The 15,924-nt window shown below is 52.4% G+C and overlaps 6 protein-coding genes across 6 annotated transcripts; 2 read left to right on the forward strand and 4 right to left on the reverse strand.

Annotated features, from left to right (window-relative positions):
- Positions 1 to 683: 683 nt before the first annotated feature.
- COCMIDRAFT_26753 (uncharacterized protein) lies at positions 684 to 1,409 on the reverse strand (the record flags this gene model as incomplete). The annotated part of the gene is made up of 1 exon (XM_007690283.1): positions 684 to 1,409. The coding sequence occupies one exon, from the start codon at positions 1,407 to 1,409 to the stop codon at positions 684 to 686; it is 726 nt and encodes a 241-aa protein (XP_007688473.1).
- A 187-nt stretch (positions 1,410 to 1,596) lies between these two features.
- COCMIDRAFT_96747 (uncharacterized protein) lies at positions 1,597 to 1,977 on the reverse strand (the record flags this gene model as incomplete). The annotated part of the gene is made up of 2 exons (XM_007690302.1): positions 1,597 to 1,684; positions 1,727 to 1,977. Coding segments are annotated over 2 exons (339 nt in total), but the record flags the coding sequence as incomplete, so codon positions are not given.
- Positions 1,978 to 6,766: 4,789 nt separating this feature from the next.
- Positions 6,767 to 9,321, forward strand: COCMIDRAFT_96757 (uncharacterized protein; the record flags this gene model as incomplete). The annotated part of the gene is made up of 3 exons (XM_007690303.1): positions 6,767 to 7,413; positions 7,470 to 8,943; positions 9,004 to 9,321. 3 exons carry the CDS (start codon positions 6,767 to 6,769, stop codon positions 9,319 to 9,321), a joined length of 2,439 nt encoding a protein of 812 aa, XP_007688493.1.
- Positions 9,322 to 9,973: 652 nt separating this feature from the next.
- On the reverse strand, positions 9,974 to 11,377 carry COCMIDRAFT_96794 (uncharacterized protein; the record flags this gene model as incomplete). The annotated part of the gene is made up of 4 exons (XM_007690304.1): positions 9,974 to 10,144; positions 10,213 to 10,967; positions 11,043 to 11,199; positions 11,255 to 11,377. 4 exons carry the CDS (start codon positions 11,375 to 11,377, stop codon positions 9,974 to 9,976), a joined length of 1,206 nt encoding a protein of 401 aa, XP_007688494.1.
- A 572-nt stretch (positions 11,378 to 11,949) lies between these two features.
- On the reverse strand, positions 11,950 to 12,608 carry COCMIDRAFT_5747 (uncharacterized protein; the record flags this gene model as incomplete). Its single annotated transcript, XM_007690274.1, has 3 exons — positions 11,950 to 12,424; positions 12,496 to 12,535; positions 12,599 to 12,608. The coding sequence occupies 3 exons, from the start codon at positions 12,606 to 12,608 to the stop codon at positions 11,950 to 11,952; spliced, it is 525 nt and encodes a 174-aa protein (XP_007688464.1).
- Positions 12,609 to 14,073: 1,465 nt separating this feature from the next.
- Positions 14,074 to 15,896, forward strand: COCMIDRAFT_26757 (uncharacterized protein; the record flags this gene model as incomplete). Its single annotated transcript, XM_007690284.1, has 2 exons — positions 14,074 to 14,246; positions 14,279 to 15,896. The coding sequence occupies 2 exons, from the start codon at positions 14,074 to 14,076 to the stop codon at positions 15,894 to 15,896; spliced, it is 1,791 nt and encodes a 596-aa protein (XP_007688474.1).
- Between the last annotated feature and the right edge of the window lie 28 nt (positions 15,897 to 15,924).

A 15,924-nucleotide genomic window follows, 5' to 3' on the forward strand; every position in this document is an offset into this window, starting at 1 on the left:
CGTCGCCCACCTAAACACCAGCCTGCGGATGCAGCTCGACCTAACCATCTAGCGCACCACACACACCCTACCACCATGGGGAAAATCGGGTTAGCCGGCTGCGCTCTGCGACTAGGCTAGAGCCGACGCTCCTAAACAGATACTGCCACAAGCTTGCGAAGCGAACGCGAATGCCTTGCGACATCATGGTCCATGGGCCCCCCTTGGAACCGCTTCTGATGGCGTTGGATTTGCCATGTGTGCGCGGCTGGTCCGCGACTCGCCATGTGCATCATCAAGCCCATTGACTTGAGAATGGGCCGGACCCTTTTTTTCTTCTCTTCTCTCTCCTCTCGTTCCCTACGCAACCCCCCTCCTTTGCTATAGTACTGATAGATACATCCAGATATACTACATAGGTAGGTACGGTTAGGTCACGCCTTTGCAGCCCAGGTCGTCGATCGTCGCCTTGCCTTGACATTGGCGCCGTGACGTGCGGTAGATCATCTGAATGCGTCTTTTTTCCCAGCGCATCCGAGGCCGCGATCAGACTATACATACACTCTCGTATCTATCATGTACTTGGGTACATGTGTGTGCCTGTGTTTGGACACGGTGTGCTCAATGGCACTTTGACGATATTTTTGTTTTTTCTCGTCTCTTTGTCCTATTTGGAGTTGGCCCCACGGCACCCAGCGCTACCACTACCTTGATTTGATGGGTGCCAGAAGACCGCAATCTGCAATCGGGCCGATAGCTCGCAGAAGTTGTTGGCTGCGCCGCCTCGTTGAAGCGCGTTCCCAGGATGTGGCCTGGGAGGGGTGCAGTATGCTCTGGGAGGACCAAGGCTGCAGTAGTGCATGACGTATATTTTGAGTTTGTCGAGGGTGAATTGGCGACGGGCCATGGCTACGCTCGGGTGGCATAGGAAGCAGACCGACGTTGCACAGGGCATGGCAGACCAAAGGCTTCTGCTTCGACGGCGAGGCACCTACTAGCTGGATGGGTGCAGGAACATGGTCTCCCGCCCGTGCATTAGGGCATGGAGCGCCACCACGGAGAGCTACACCATGGGCATAGCCATGGGCATGACGCTGCCCCCAGAAGCCGGATGAAAGCGCCTTGGTAGCTTGGCTGGAGATTGGGTGAAAAGCCTCCGCAGAGCTCCCTTGGCATGCTGGGCCTCGAAGACGACGTGCCCGTTGGCGCCAGGAGTCAAGAAAAACGGTATGTCCGTCAAGGCTGGGCTGCCAACTACTTCCGCACTGCTTCGGTGAATTACAGCATGCTCGCCGTCTGCCCTCGACGACGACGACACGCACATGCGGAGAGGTGTCGCCGTCGCCGTCGCCGTCTGCCCTTGTGCCTGCTGAGACCCATGGAGCAGCGTGCTTCGACGTTGACGACGCACGCTTAACCCTATGAGGCATGTTAACCCCTAGAAGACAGTGAATGCAGTGCTTGCTATTGGCTGCCGATACATGGCGCACATAGGAGAGAGTGCTAGGTGTAGATGGGTGCCAGTCGTCGACGACAGAGCGTCCCTTAGGTACATGGCTCTAGCCACGTCTGATGGCCTTCCCGCCCTTGGACGTGAACCCAAGCCTGAGTCCCCGATCATTTGACCGCCCGTGCGCATGCGCCGACGAGCAGCGTCGAGGAACAAGCTTGCACGCGACGGAGCTCCGTCTGCTCTGTCTTACTACTTACTTAGTAGGTGTAGAGTAGTCATGCCCATCCACCCCACCTACTCATCCATTTCCCACCCCGACAGAGGCAAACCCAAGCTTCCCCCACACAGGCTGTCCTTGGCCAAGCATCACGCAGACGACATGTCGCAGCGCACCGGAGGGTGGCCCGGTTGGCCTGTGTAAATGCTCGGGCAGAATGCATCGTCCAAACCCCCAGGGCACTGGGGGCCCGCTGCCCGCGCCGTCCCCCACACGCCACACTACTCCAATTCAGTCGGCCATTGCACGAATTGGAGCTGCTCGTGTATCACCTACCCCATTGTCTATACATATCCGCATGCCGTCAATAATCCTCATCGCTCTTCAAGTCTCTAGCTTGGCCCCCCCCGTATGCAGGGCGCCCTCACTTTGGGCCTTGCCCGCTCATGTTCATTCCCCTATGCCGGCAGGCACTGGGAGAACGGCATACCCTACTTACTTTCCCCTCTCCCTCTCCCTCTTCCTCTTGTGCCTAGAAATGGCAACCCAGGCCAACCAGAGGCAGAAACAATGCCCTGCCACCATGTACTTAGCTATGTAATCTCCATGCATCAGCCCGCCTAGATTCGCCCCTCCCGCTCTGATCTGCAGCCCATCCTTTCCTGCATCGCTGCATCGCCGCCTCGCTCCCCAAGTCCCCTGACCGTGACACATGCATTACACCTCACCATACAATGTCCATGTACACCTATATAATCGATACAACAACAATAACAACAACACACGTAGACAGTACGATGCATGCACAAGAACAACAACAAGGAGTCTCTGGCAGCCAAGAAGTGACTTGGCATGGCGTGGTGAAGCAGGCCATCAGCACACTCAAGCCAGGCGCAGCAATGTGAAATCGTGTCGCGTCGGTATGGCCGTCTTTGACCGGTCCATGACGTAGGGCACAACGGGCTCACAAGCTCGCAACCCTAGTCCTTTTGACATGGCAGATGGATCGAGGTCGAGACCGCACGCCATGTCGCTCATCTTGCAGACCTTGCCGCCGGCTAGCCACCGCAACCCGACAGTTCGGCACGTGGTCTACCAGGGTCTCCGTCGCCCTCTGCCGTTTTCACCACGACGACTCAGCGTCTCACAGGCTGCAGGTCTCAACTCCGCCTAGTATATATTGGCCGGCTTGGACACGCCACCTTTGAGTGTCAGGGTCACGTCAAAAAACCAAATACGTACAAGTATCCTCTCTTCCGATGATTTTCGGGCCTCGTTGCCTCACCATCGCGACAAGCATTCCAGAAATGTGGCTGCACGTCTTGTGCATGCGTATTCTACGTATTGTACCTACTATCCATGTACTATAGGGGACCTGCCATTGGGATTTGTCCACCGCCATTCGCCCAGCGCCTCCTGGCCCCTTGGCCCGCCCAAAACTAGCCCACACACGCCACGGCAATGCCTTTCTTCTAGCGCGCTTCACCATGCAAACTCGCCAGTGGTCGCTCAAGAACCACGTGTTTTACTTCCTTCTCTGACATATTGCCACTTCGCGTCAAATAAAGGCCTACTGCTGCAATAGCATGCATTGCAGTACCTCTTTGGCTATTCGCGGCCTTATTGGTTCTGTGCTGGCTCCATTATCCAAGGTTTTGATACGGCCATGTGTGGGTGTGGGTGTGGGTGCGCGCACGCCAGAACAAGAACACAATGCTTCGGCATAGCTTGTTTCTGCCAATGCTCCGAGTATCGACATTGAGTGTGCATTATTGGAATCCGCTTCCTCCGGATGCCCGGTAAAAGTCCTCCATATAGCCTTACAAACTATCAAAAAAATTATTAAAAATAAGCGCCTCTCGGACGACTGACCTCCGTGTGCGGGAGCGTTGTCGTGTGTTGCGCGCGCTGTGCGCTGTTCGGGCTCGGTCTGGTCCAACGTCGCTGGTCATGAGTGCGTAGCATGGATTGGCTCGCGAATCTCAATTGCGGATGATCGCCGCATACGGGGGGGGGAAGGCGCGGGCTATCCAGTTTTGGCAAGCACCGGGAACGGGGCCGCGGAGGCATCCTTTTATGCTAGGGGGGCAAAGACTACTACTACTACTTACTACTACTATTGTTATCTACTTACTCCTATCTATAGGGCGCGGGCTTTGAATCGGGTTTTGACAACAACAACAACAACACTATGCATCTTCACCGGACCGGTGTCCCCATCCTCAATTTCCATTACTCCGGCCTGTCTCCCAAACAGTGGCTTTGTGCGGCCGTCTGACGGAGAGTCTATTTAGTGGGAACATTCAACTACTGTCGGTCATATCCTTCTATGGCATGTTACACTCCGGCTTTTCGCAACCCGGCTGTCTGGTGGCGATGGTTCCATTGACATCTCCACATAACACCCAAACTAGCCTCGCAACAATGTCGCCGACACCGACTTCGCACACTCAAATTTAGCACACGCACCCGTTTTACGAGTTGGGTCCATTGGTTCATTCACGGACCGCATGTGTGGGGCGTCTCTAACCGACAGACAACTAGTAGACGACAAAAAAAAAGTAGGCGGCTCTTCACACACACACACGTACTAATACTAGACTGTGGTCCGGAGTCATGAAGGGGTCTACTTACATGTTTAGATACAAAGTACCACCCGACTAACCCATATTAATCCTCCAAGCATCGCCGTCCGCCTCGGCAACCAAGAGTCACGTGCCCATGCACGCGCCATCACATCTCGACTCCTTGTCGCTCCCCGAGCATTGCACATGGATTGTACTCGATACAACTTCACCGCCTATTATACATCCCTAAACTAACACGATTGATAAGAATTCCTAAAAGATTTGTAAGGGCGGGGTAACAGCTAGTGGCCATGCTGGACTACGACTATCACTTCTCTACACTAGGTGCACTCTTACAACTACCACCACGATGATCCTTCTTTCTAGACCCTGTCTTAATCTTTTTTCTCATTCATTCGTTTTTCCCATGGACATGGTCGTGAAACCGCTCATTGTGCACCTTAACCGCTAATCTTGACCTTGGCACCCTATCCTACCCGCTTCCCCCGACGATCCCCTACAATAGACTCCCGCTGCACACTTACTGCTGATCTCCAGTTGCCATCCTGGCCGTATGGCCTGAGGTGGCTGTGTAAACCGACTAACGAGCTGTAGTCGGAAACTATAAGTCAGGCACGTCACTCGTAGTACTACTAAAATATTTCCGGCGTTTGCCCTTTTTGAGGGGTTGCTTGGCTTCAAGCGACAGGACCGGGTATGGTACACGAGCGCTGCGCCTCACTGCACCATGGAGATCTTGAACGTGAAACACATGGGTAGGCGATGGAGTGCGGGTCTGGTGCGGAGAAACGCAGTAGGCATTGCGGTTCTTGATTCATGACTCGACACCCTCGCGGTGGTTTCTTACTCGCGCTGTCGTGATCGCGTGCAGCAGCATTTCCCGCTGTCATCGTCCGCACAGTTAAGTGGCAAACTCTAAGTAATGTATTTAGTTACTCCGTTTATCTCAATCATTGCTTCCGCGTAAACCGAGATCTGCTCAGCCCTCCCCAAGCGTAAAGCGATTGGTGGCAGCGTATACCGATGGCACGGCAACCACGTTCGCCAAGAAAACCGCAGCAATTGTCACACCGACTTGTCATATTGACAAAACAGCTGTTCTAACATCGCATGATGTATTTGCTTCAAAAAGATTTATTGTAAACCGTATAAATCAGTAGATTAATGCCTTGGCACGAGTCTCACTCTATCTGCTACTAGGACTTCCTCACATCAACTCAGCATCGACTTTCTCTTTTCGACGTACTTTGTCCGCTAAAACGAAGTCATGGATCCCTGATGCTGGTTATGGGTCTCTGTTGTCAGCACAACATCTCCACATCACACCAGAAAAAAAATCCCTGACTCCCGCCATTTCCTTTCACTATTCCTAAAGAAACACGGTAACTCTCTCTCCTGATCACCCCACCGCATAAGATAAACAATGTCATGTGTCCTTTACCAGAGCAAGGCTTTCCATGGACCCATGGACCCCTCAATCTCCACTATGGGGTTTCCTATCCAAGAGCCCTGCATACAACCCATGATGGAGAATAAGCATGTGGAGACTCGCTAATTCTGGACAATAAGCGCCATCAGTTTAAGAGTGTCAAGGCCCCATGTTCGACATGTTATATATAGTCAAGCGTCCGTTTGGCTTTCCATCAGTTCCGAGTTCCATATGAATTACAATGTTTTCTAGCAAATAGATTGAGAACTGCCAGCCATGTTTGCAAGAGTCTCAACTGATCATTCGATCAAATACCCCGAGTGATTGGAAATTTAACAGTCAGTCTCACCTCACTACTCGAATTTACCATGGGTAGGAGTTTGCGAATATGCTTTGACTCCTTCGTGACCCATTTATCCTCAGCAATGCCTTCCGCAGTCGAAATCAGTGGAAAGAATGAAACCATGGTTGCAACTATCCTTGACAAGGTCAATTCTTTAGGTTTGAACGTTATAGTTCCTACATTGTATACTTGGAACCTGTGGATATTGGTGTTGCTGAAAAGGGTGTGTTATCGCTGACATCTCACCTCTTGAAACACGGCAGCTTATCTACAGTCCTGCAGAATTAATTTGAATTCTTTCAAAATCATACCAAGGCTGAGAAAACATGTGTCATCATCACTTCGGAAAGCATGGTTGATATGCTTCAAGACGCAATATCCAAAATGAATGATGCCACCAGATCAGGATGAAACAGCATAGGTCATGTGACTAGCACCCTCCGATTGGCCAAAAATGCGGCTCACCGGCTCACAGCTCATCAGCCGTCAGTTTCACGTGGCTTGCTTAGGTAACATCTCAAGCTCCAACTTGAAGGGCACTTTCCCCGCTGATCGCGCATCCAGTCGCGACAAGACCCTAACGAGTTCCTTATTCACCAGCGCGTCTGTCCTCGCTTTTCTGGCGCAATCGCACCTGTCTCTACTTCTCTGCTACACAGTCAGTGATAGAGACACTCAGTCCTCTCGTCAACAAGAGTCCAGCTGACGCCCAGAACCTCCATTCTGAAGCCATCATAGCAGCGCGAAAATCTTCAGAATGTCTCACTCGAGTTCCGCTTCAGAGGGCGAGCTCCCCGACACCCGACACAAGGCAAACACAGTCAACTCGCGCAACGAATCTGCGATTAACGGCTCAAACAGGTCCTTTGGACTAGATGGTGCCCATGATAAATACCGCGCCCTGAGTCGTTCTCCTTCGCCATATCGCCGCAAGCGAACCCCGTCACGATCGCCTTCGCCATTTCGGAAGAACCGTGCAGCCGACCGCTCGCCATCGCCATATCGACGGAGCCGAGCCGAACAGAGTGGCAGTGATACCCGGGGCTACAAGCGCAAGGCTTCTCCGCCACGCGGTCGTCCCGACAAGCGTTACCATGCTGATCGTAGCAGACACGGTGAGCCTCGACGGGCTACAGGCCAGCCTCCAGTAGCGTTTGCAAGAGAGCGCAAAGACGTCATAGATAGATCGCATGCGAAGCCAATCTCATATGCCGAGGTTGAGAACTCTAACCCAGTCCCCAACTTCCGCGAAGCACTCCCCATAGAGACCAATCATCAGCAGCCACGAGACAAAGATCACGAGCAAACAAGGACTCGCAGGCCAAATGAACAGGAGCAGCAGACGCCGTCCGAGAGCGCGAAGACCGCCGTTGCACAGGCTAGCGTCTCTGAAGATGTTGAAATGTAAGGACATTCTTTACCGAATTAGCGTTTCAACGGATGCTGACAATTGCTAATAGGAAAATGAATGATGATACCACTGATTTCACCCCAGCGCCTGTCGAAGATAAAGTGCCTACCCAGGAATCGCGCGAGGAGAAGCGCCGTCGTTGGGCTGCCATACGTGCTGCTACTGAGCAACAAAAGAGCAAAGAGAACCTCTTGCAACAAGCCATTCTCACTAATGCGTCAGAAGCGAACACGCCTAACAACGCTTCGCCAGCAGCATTTGCGGATAGTCCCATATCTCCTTTTGCATCACCCCGCAATGGCGACTTTGAATCTGCACCAGCATCACCTGACGTTATGGTGATTGACAAGCAGGGAGAATTCAGCGAGGGAAACAGTCCGGCGGCGGCGAGCCCATCGGCAGCAGATTACGATCCTATGCAGGATATGTTGGACGACCGGAATCGAGCAGCGCAGAAGAACCAAAATGTCGAAGTGTCTTCGGATGCATATCGCGAGACCGACCCGAAGAATCTTTCCACTTTGCCGGCTGAGAAGGTGGCACCTGTCAAGAAACAAAAGAAGGAATTCGACATGTTTGCGTCTGATGATGATGAGGAGGAAGAGGAAGATGTGGAAACCGAGGCAAATGCTGCCGCCAAAGGAACCGTTCTCGATGAGAAGCTGCTGGATAACTGGGACGATCCCGAGGGATACTACAAGCTGATCAGTAATGAGTTGGTAGATGGTGGACGTTATCGAGTGATTAAGGGTCTTGGCCGGGGTGTGTTTGCCAATGTCGCACAAGCAGAAGAGGTGGGAGCAGACAATGGAGATGCCAGCCCAAGAATTGTGGCCATCAAGATGATTCGCCGCAACGACTTGATGAGGAGAGCCAGTCAGAAGGAAATGGACTTTTTGCGCAAAGTCAACGAAGCAGATCCTCAGGATAAGCGTCATATCATTCGGTTGTTGGGTTCATTTGATCACAAGGGCCATTTGTGCATAGTCTTCGAACACATGTCGAAGAACTTGCGAGATCTGCTGAAAGAGGAGACCAACGGTCACGGTCTAACACTCCCCGCAGTGCGGATATATGCACGCCAGATGTTCCTTGGTCTTCAGCACTTGCAGAACTGTCAGGTTATCCATCTCGACTTGAAACCTGACAACGTCTTGGTCTCTGCTGACAAAAAGACGATCAAGCTTGCCGATTTCGGTACCGCCGTCGACAAGCGAGACGTCATTGAACGCACCGAGTACCTTGTCAGTCGATTCTACCGTGCACCCGAGATTATACTTGGCATGGAAGTAGGATATCCTGTCGACATGTGGGCTGTAGGCTGCACGGTGTATGAACTCTGGACCGGCAAGATTCTCTTCACCGGGCGATCCAACAACCAAATGATCAAGTCATTCATGGACTGCTTGGGATGGCCAAGCGAGAAGCTCCTCAAGAAAGGTCTCGTCAACAATGTTCTTGACAACTTCGAACTCGGACCCCCCTTGAAGTTCATCAGCCGCGAAGTCGACCAGTTCAATAAGGTAAGCTTTTACATCCCAGTCCCTGTGAAAAAAAAAGCCGATAACTAACCCACACCACAGTTCTCCATTCGCAAAATCGAACAACAAAAAAAGATCCCCCGCGACATGAAAACCCGCGTCCACGACGCCGCCCGCAACATCTCAAACGGTGGCCCCACCGCCGTAGAGCTGAACGACCTAGCAGACCTGCTCAGCGCAACCTTACACATGAACGTGGAAAAGCGTCTCACGCCCAAGGAAGCCCTTGCGCATAAATTCTTCGCTAATAAGACGGCTGCCCCGGCCAACAAACCTCCTGTGCCTGGCAAATCCGCAGTTGTCAAGCCGCCCATGATGAAGCGTGGTACCCCGGTTAACTCGTCGGGTATGCGGAGGTGATTTGTGTGGATGAGTGTGAAGGAAATGGTGGGCTAGTCTATTTACACAAAGAGGTACATAACATGACATACATATCATACACATAACATACGTATGCAAGTTGACCTTTTTCTTTCTTTGCATGCAACCTTTGCTTTGGGAATCGGGTTTAGATTGTGGGGGGAGGGGGATACTGAATTACTTTTTTTCCCTTCTTTCCTTCCTTCTTTCGGGCATGCGTGCGTGGCTTTTTGCTTTAGCGCCAAAAGTCAGCGGTGGTGGTGGTGGTGGGGAATGGTGTTTGATCGATCTAGGTTCTTGGGTGGCTGGTCATGGAATGGGCATGTGTATTGAGGAAACCTTGGTACGCTATTTGGTGGGAAAAAAGAAAGAAAGAAAGAAAGATGGGAGTCTAGGGGGGGTCTTGCTGGGATGGAATTAGATACGGGGAATGAGCAAGGTTTTTTATCGTATGTACTTATATGCTGGGTTTAGTTTTCTTGTGGCTTGTACCACAGGAAACCTCCCCTTTTTTTGTATGCAAAAAGTAACATTGTGTAGAGAAGTGTTTATCAACATTTTGCATGGACGGGGGTATATATATATGTATATATCCAAGTCAAGGGACTGGGGGAATATCAGGTATATATACAAACACGCGTGGGGGTCTATTTCAAGCGTTGATTTCTCCCCTCAAGAAGGCCTTTACCTTTTCGCCCCAGACTATTTGGCGCTTGTATACTGTGATTTTGGGTACTGTGCCGCGACCTAGGCCGTCGATTGCTTCGGCGAGTACAAGTCCGTTTCCTTCGTTTCTCATTTGTTGGATGGGATAGATATACGTCTGTCGTGAAATCGTCAGTACACTCAGTCTCCCATCGGTTTCTTCAGTGTAAGAGATAGGTGACATACCTTAAACCCAAACACCAATGCCCCCGTCCTCGGCAACCGATGCAGCGTCTGTCTCTCACACCTCACAACTGTCTTACCCAAATCCACATTCTCCTCCTGTTTCTCGCGCTCCTGCGGCATCTCCAGCTCACTCTCACTCATATGCGCCCCCGCGAGACAAAACAAGTCTCCCGTGGTACTAATGCTCCAATTCACGCGCTTTACGATTTTGCCAACGGGAAGCGCGGAGAAGTAGCGGTCCATGCTCTTTTCTAGCTTCTCGGCGTAGTGTGGGACTGGGGCGTGGATGGCGGCGAGGGAGAGACCAAGTTTGGAGAGGGTGGAGAAGCCGGCGGGGAAGCAGTTTATGAAAGCTGTTAGGCGGTATGGTTCTGTTGCTTGGGAAGATGGGTTGTCTTGTTTTTGGAGTAAGAGAAATTCGGTGTCGATGTTTTCGCCGAGGATTTGAAGGGCGAGGTCTGGAGAGGTGACATGGAGGGGAATTAGGGTGTTTGTGGCATGGTTTTTTAGGTAGGTTGTTGATGCTGTGTCTTCGCTGGGGGGAAGGTGGACGATGCTATAGATGGAAGGGAAGCGACGGGGTAGGTAGGTTCCTATGGCCCATTCGTATAGTTCCATGACTGCGGAAATGGCTTGCGGTTTGCAGGCTATGACCTCTGGTCGCTGGTCCTGGATGATTTGGCGACGAATGTCGAGACGCTCCAAGTAGGTGTTGTCCATGGCGACGAGGTCGGAAAGTGTCGTGTTTTCAAGGGCTGGGAAACACTGTGTCAGCCTGGCAACTAAATGATATATCTACTGTTTGCTGGAATTATCATGGCAAGACATACCCATGGTCATATGATACTTTGGTTTGAATGGCCGCAGCTGGAGTGGTTCCGTCGTCTCAAGATCGAAGTCTGAGAGGGGCTCGATGGAGTAGTATGCTGCTTCAGAGTGCTCCTTCACAGAAGGATTCTTTTCCACATATGCAACTGGCTGCACATCCTGAATGGAGGTCAGTTATGCTGACAATGTGCAGTGAAGGATACGAGCGATGTACTTGTTTGCCTCTGATACTCTGGCCCGGCTGTCTCCTATTCCAGGCGTAGAGAACAACGCCGAGCACCAGTAGTAAGAACCATGGTAGCAACCCAACAAAATGGCCAGCAATTATTTGATTCATGGCAATGATTCGGTATGTCCCAAGATGTTCTCACGCAACCATGTGGGATTGAACAAGTTAATGTTTGGTGTGTTGCATGTCAAGTACACAGGGCGTGCAATTGACATGACAGCAACACGTCATTACGGATAAGGTAGGATTTGAGAGAGTGAGAACCGGGAGAAGTCGGTACACGCGATAGACGCCATTGTCATCGGACAAAGAGGGAAAGAGGTGGGATGCAACTGCCTATCGGGGCGAACCCCGCATTGGGAACATTGACGCTAGAGAGTGGACGATAGGCACCTGTTGGCATCTAGATAGCGGGTACAGCCTGGAATCTTGTAGAAATGAAGGATATCCAGGTGGGTATTTATGATTTCAGCATTTCTTTCCGCAGCAGCAGCAACTTTTCTAAATCTATACTTTGTGTTTGATAGCAGTCTATGACTCGCTCTACGCACTCGGCTTGATAAGCCCGAGTCAGAACTGTCATGGCATGAGGGTTTCTCAAAGCCCGGTAAATTGTCCTGTTTGTTTTTTTCCATCCAAGGTAGCACGGAATGTCGTATCGCATTGGCAAGTGCCTGAGCCTAAGCCTTGGCCTCCTCAGCCTCCGGGTGGCCCACGGGCACCAGCTTGCCCACAACCAAGTACTTTTCACTGAATCGCTCCTCCCAGCCTCGTAATGCATCCATCTGCTCATCATCCAAGCCCTCCAACGTGTCGAGGGGGCCGTCCAAGTCCTTGGTCAGCATATCCTCGTCAAAACTGCCGCATGCCAGGCCTCTCGAGGCGTCCCTGCCAGCAAAGTTTGCGTAAGGGCCACCAGGGCCGTAGAAGTTGCGACCGGGGGTGACATCAAAAACACGTCCGCGGACAGCTAGATAGACTGGCATATTGTTGAGGCCATTATAAGGGAATAGCGAGGGCGGAGTAAAGGTACGGAAAACGGTTGGGGGCGGAGCCCGCGGAAGAGTCTGAGGAGTCGAGGGCTTGAGACGGAGGTAGACCAGGACACCGAAGAGCGAGAGGAGGACAAGGTTGATTGGAGTGAAGACCGAGGCGCTGCGACGAGGGGGTTAGCCTGGCGAGGGAGGGAGGGAGGGAGGGAGAAGAAGAAGAAATGTGTCGCTTACGCATGAGTTGCCTCGGGCTGGGGAATGGGCGAGGGAAGTGCTGGTTGTAGTGTGAGTGTGAGTGTGCATGCGGATCAAGACTAGCGTGTATGGATGGACATACCGTCTGCCATGTTTGGAAGCAGTGCAGTGGGAGCAAGTGGTAGAGAAGGTGAGGAGTGGGTGGTATGGTGTATAGGCGGTCGGCGGTAGGCGTGTTAGGCTAGCGGCAACGGGCGGGTAGGTGGGGAGTTTAGTGGTTGCAATGATGCAATGCCCGGCTAGCCATACTGTCTTGAACCCCGACAACTCACCCCGACCATTCTTTGACTGTGCAAAAGCAAGCAGCCCTGCCTGTCGCCCGTCATGCTGCACTTGGTTTTTGGCCCCTTTGCTCTCTCTTCAGACACACATCGGGCGGCCAGCTGTCCGTGAATGGGGGGGTGAGGGGCTCTTGGATGCATCCTCGATGACATCTGAGCGTCCACCTGCGACAGTAGAAGCTCTGGGGCGCATTCATAAGCCCTCGGTGGCCCCTATCAGTTCAAGATCAGGATTCCTCTCGCTCTGCACTGTCCTTCTCCTCATGCTGACCTTCCGGCTCGTTGTGTAATATCTGCCTGTACTATACATCATCATCATCTCTTGCTGAGCACACGCGCCCTGGCCCTGTGCGCCTGAGGCTGAAACCGCCTACACCGGCGCTGAAACGCGTGGCGTGGATTCATTTGGCCTACCTTGGTCTGCCCTGATTCGTCCCCGCCTCACCCGCTTGGCCTGCCTAACCCGCCTCTGGACTCATTGTCAGAGAGCGCATCGCTGCCATCGAACCATTCAGTCTGTCGACGAAATAGAGCATTGGGGCGCGTCCGTCGGCGCTTTCAAGACGACACTCCTTCTGCTGCTGCTATTGCCATCGTCTTGCGCGTAGCAAGTCGCTATTTTTACATTGCGGCACCGACCTGATCGCCCCCCTTCATTTACCAAGATTGCGCCGACGAAGAATAGTAGGGCACCGCCACCCACTTGAACCTGCTCCTTTCCATTCACCCTAGATTCAATATCAACACACTCAATCTTCCGGTCATCTAATCCTGACCTGCCACATCTTCAATTGGTATGTACTGCAATCTCTGCACATGTTCTTTCCTTTCTCCCCCCCCATCACTCCCTCACCCACCAGCCTTGTGCCATCATGTCTACTTCCGGCCCCCCTTCCGGAAGCACTGAGCCAGCCAACCATCCAATTTACCACTTCTGTACCCATGGCCACCTCTTACAAGACGCGTCAACCCCACAGGCCCGTTCGTCGTCATCCCATTCTCCGCATCTTTTGATGATCGACAGGCCATGTCGTTCGCCTATCTCCCGCACTCACTAGAACAACGCCCACCGGATCCAGCCCTGCCAAGACGTCCGCACCAGTCGCTCTCATACGTATTACTACTTTAGCTCGCTTGCTGCAAAGTTTAAATATGACATTACATCATGTAAACCTGTCATACTACAACGGCACGCAAATGACTGCCCTGTGTCCTGACGCGTACTCGGACTAGCGTTGCATAAGGCTAATAAATGTTTCATGCAGGCATCATCACAATGTGGAAACGATTACAGGGTCACGTCCGCGAGAAAGAGAAGCATGCGCAAATAGGCAACCCCGTACTGCTTGAAACCACTTATGACCAGGATCAACTCCACCGTAATCCAAATGTCACCGGCCTCCACAATCCCGAGCAACAAAACTATGTGCTCCCCCCGCTGGATTCACTGTACGTCCAGCTATCGCTCCGTCCTAATCCAGTGCTAATCAGCCTTGCCCTAGTTCCAAACCTTCACCAAGCCCTACCATAACTACAGCGTCTGGACCGCCAACCCTCCCTCCAGTCCAAAGACTATCGGCAGTGCCGACTATCCCTTCGGTCTATTCGCGGGCCTCGATCGAAGACTACTATTACAGTAATCCTACAGCCACATTACGGTCCAACTACGACGATCTATCCCCGCCAAGTTCACCAGAGTCTGAAAAGTTCCTCCCGTCTTTTGACCCACCTCAGTCTATCCGTGACATATCCTTTCGCGACTTTTCCTCAATGGATGACAACCAGCGGAAAGTGCAAGACGAGCCGCGCGATGCCAAGGCAATTCCCGTCTTGCGCAGAGCACCTTCTGTCATTCGAACTGGTGATGTACAGTCTGGCCCCAAGCAAAAATTCTGGGAAGGCAAGCTTGCGCCAAACAGCAAAGTAAAATGGGACGAGTACTCGGGCGAGCCTAACAGTGCAGGAAAGGCCGCGTCAGTTGATCCGCACACCTATGCAGTAGGCGTGCCTTCTGCAGGTCTCAAGCCCATGGGCTACCAAGTTTCGGTATCCGCGGCTGGCCCTGAGAAGAAGAGTCTGAGTTTTGGAGAGCGTCTTACTCGTTTCGGCTCGAAGCGTTCGCCAACAGCAGTCAAAAACCAACCTGGAGAAAAGGCATTGCAAATACCACGAGCGACTACATCACCAAGCTCGGACCAAGTCAGATCAAACACGCTTACTGTTGCCGTCGATTCAGCACCCACGCTTGCTGATACTCGACCCGTCACAGCCGAAACCGCCAACTACGAGGTGCATGAAGAGATCATTAAACCCGTCGTGCCCCTAAAAGTAGGAAAGAAGTCGCCTGCAGGAAGCATTCTCACTTCTCCAACATCTCCTATCGCCCACGGCCTTGGTATTAGTGCATTTTCTTACCCAAGCCCTGTCACGCCCAAAAGCCACGAGGGTCAGAAACAATCCCCGGCCATTGTAATCGAGACCGAACTACCCATTCACCCCGCTTACCGGACAGCAACCCCACCAGAGACAGACAAGCGACCCATCGCCAGCCAATTCTCCTGGACCACATACAGCCCGTCTATAACGTCCAACCAACACTCGCCGCCACCTTCACCCCCACTCTCCGCCTCATCCTCGGTCCTCCTGCGCCGCCGGCCCGTCCCCCACTCCGACCGCATCCCAGACTCGCGCCCCAACGCCTCAAGGATGCTGTCCCCCTCCAACGTCTCCACCTTTTCCACCGCAAGCGGCATGTCCAACACATTTAAAGCGCTACCGCACCCACCTACTGCTCTCTGCGCCCTCGACCACATTGCACTTCTAGAATCACAACAAGAAGACCTCCGCATCCGCCGCAACAACGTCTACCGCCTTCTCACTGATCTCAACAATGCCGCGCCTCCGAACCCGCTCTTGACGGATTTCAAGAAGGCGAAAGCGGTTGAGCATAAGAAGAAGGCGTTTGAGGTCGAGCTTGATGATATCAGGCGTGAGGAACATGACGTCGGGCTTAAGTTGCATCGCGCGTGGAAGAAGAGGGAGCAGGATGATCCGAATGCCGCTGGAAGTGCGCTTTGGGTTAGGAGAGTAACGAGTTAAGAGTTTTCTTTCATATGTTTTAAGGTGG

This window comes from Bipolaris oryzae (genome assembly GCF_000523455.1).
Source record: "Bipolaris oryzae ATCC 44560 unplaced genomic scaffold scaffold_75, whole genome shotgun sequence".
NCBI lineage: Eukaryota > Fungi > Ascomycota > Dothideomycetes > Pleosporales > Pleosporaceae > Bipolaris > Bipolaris oryzae.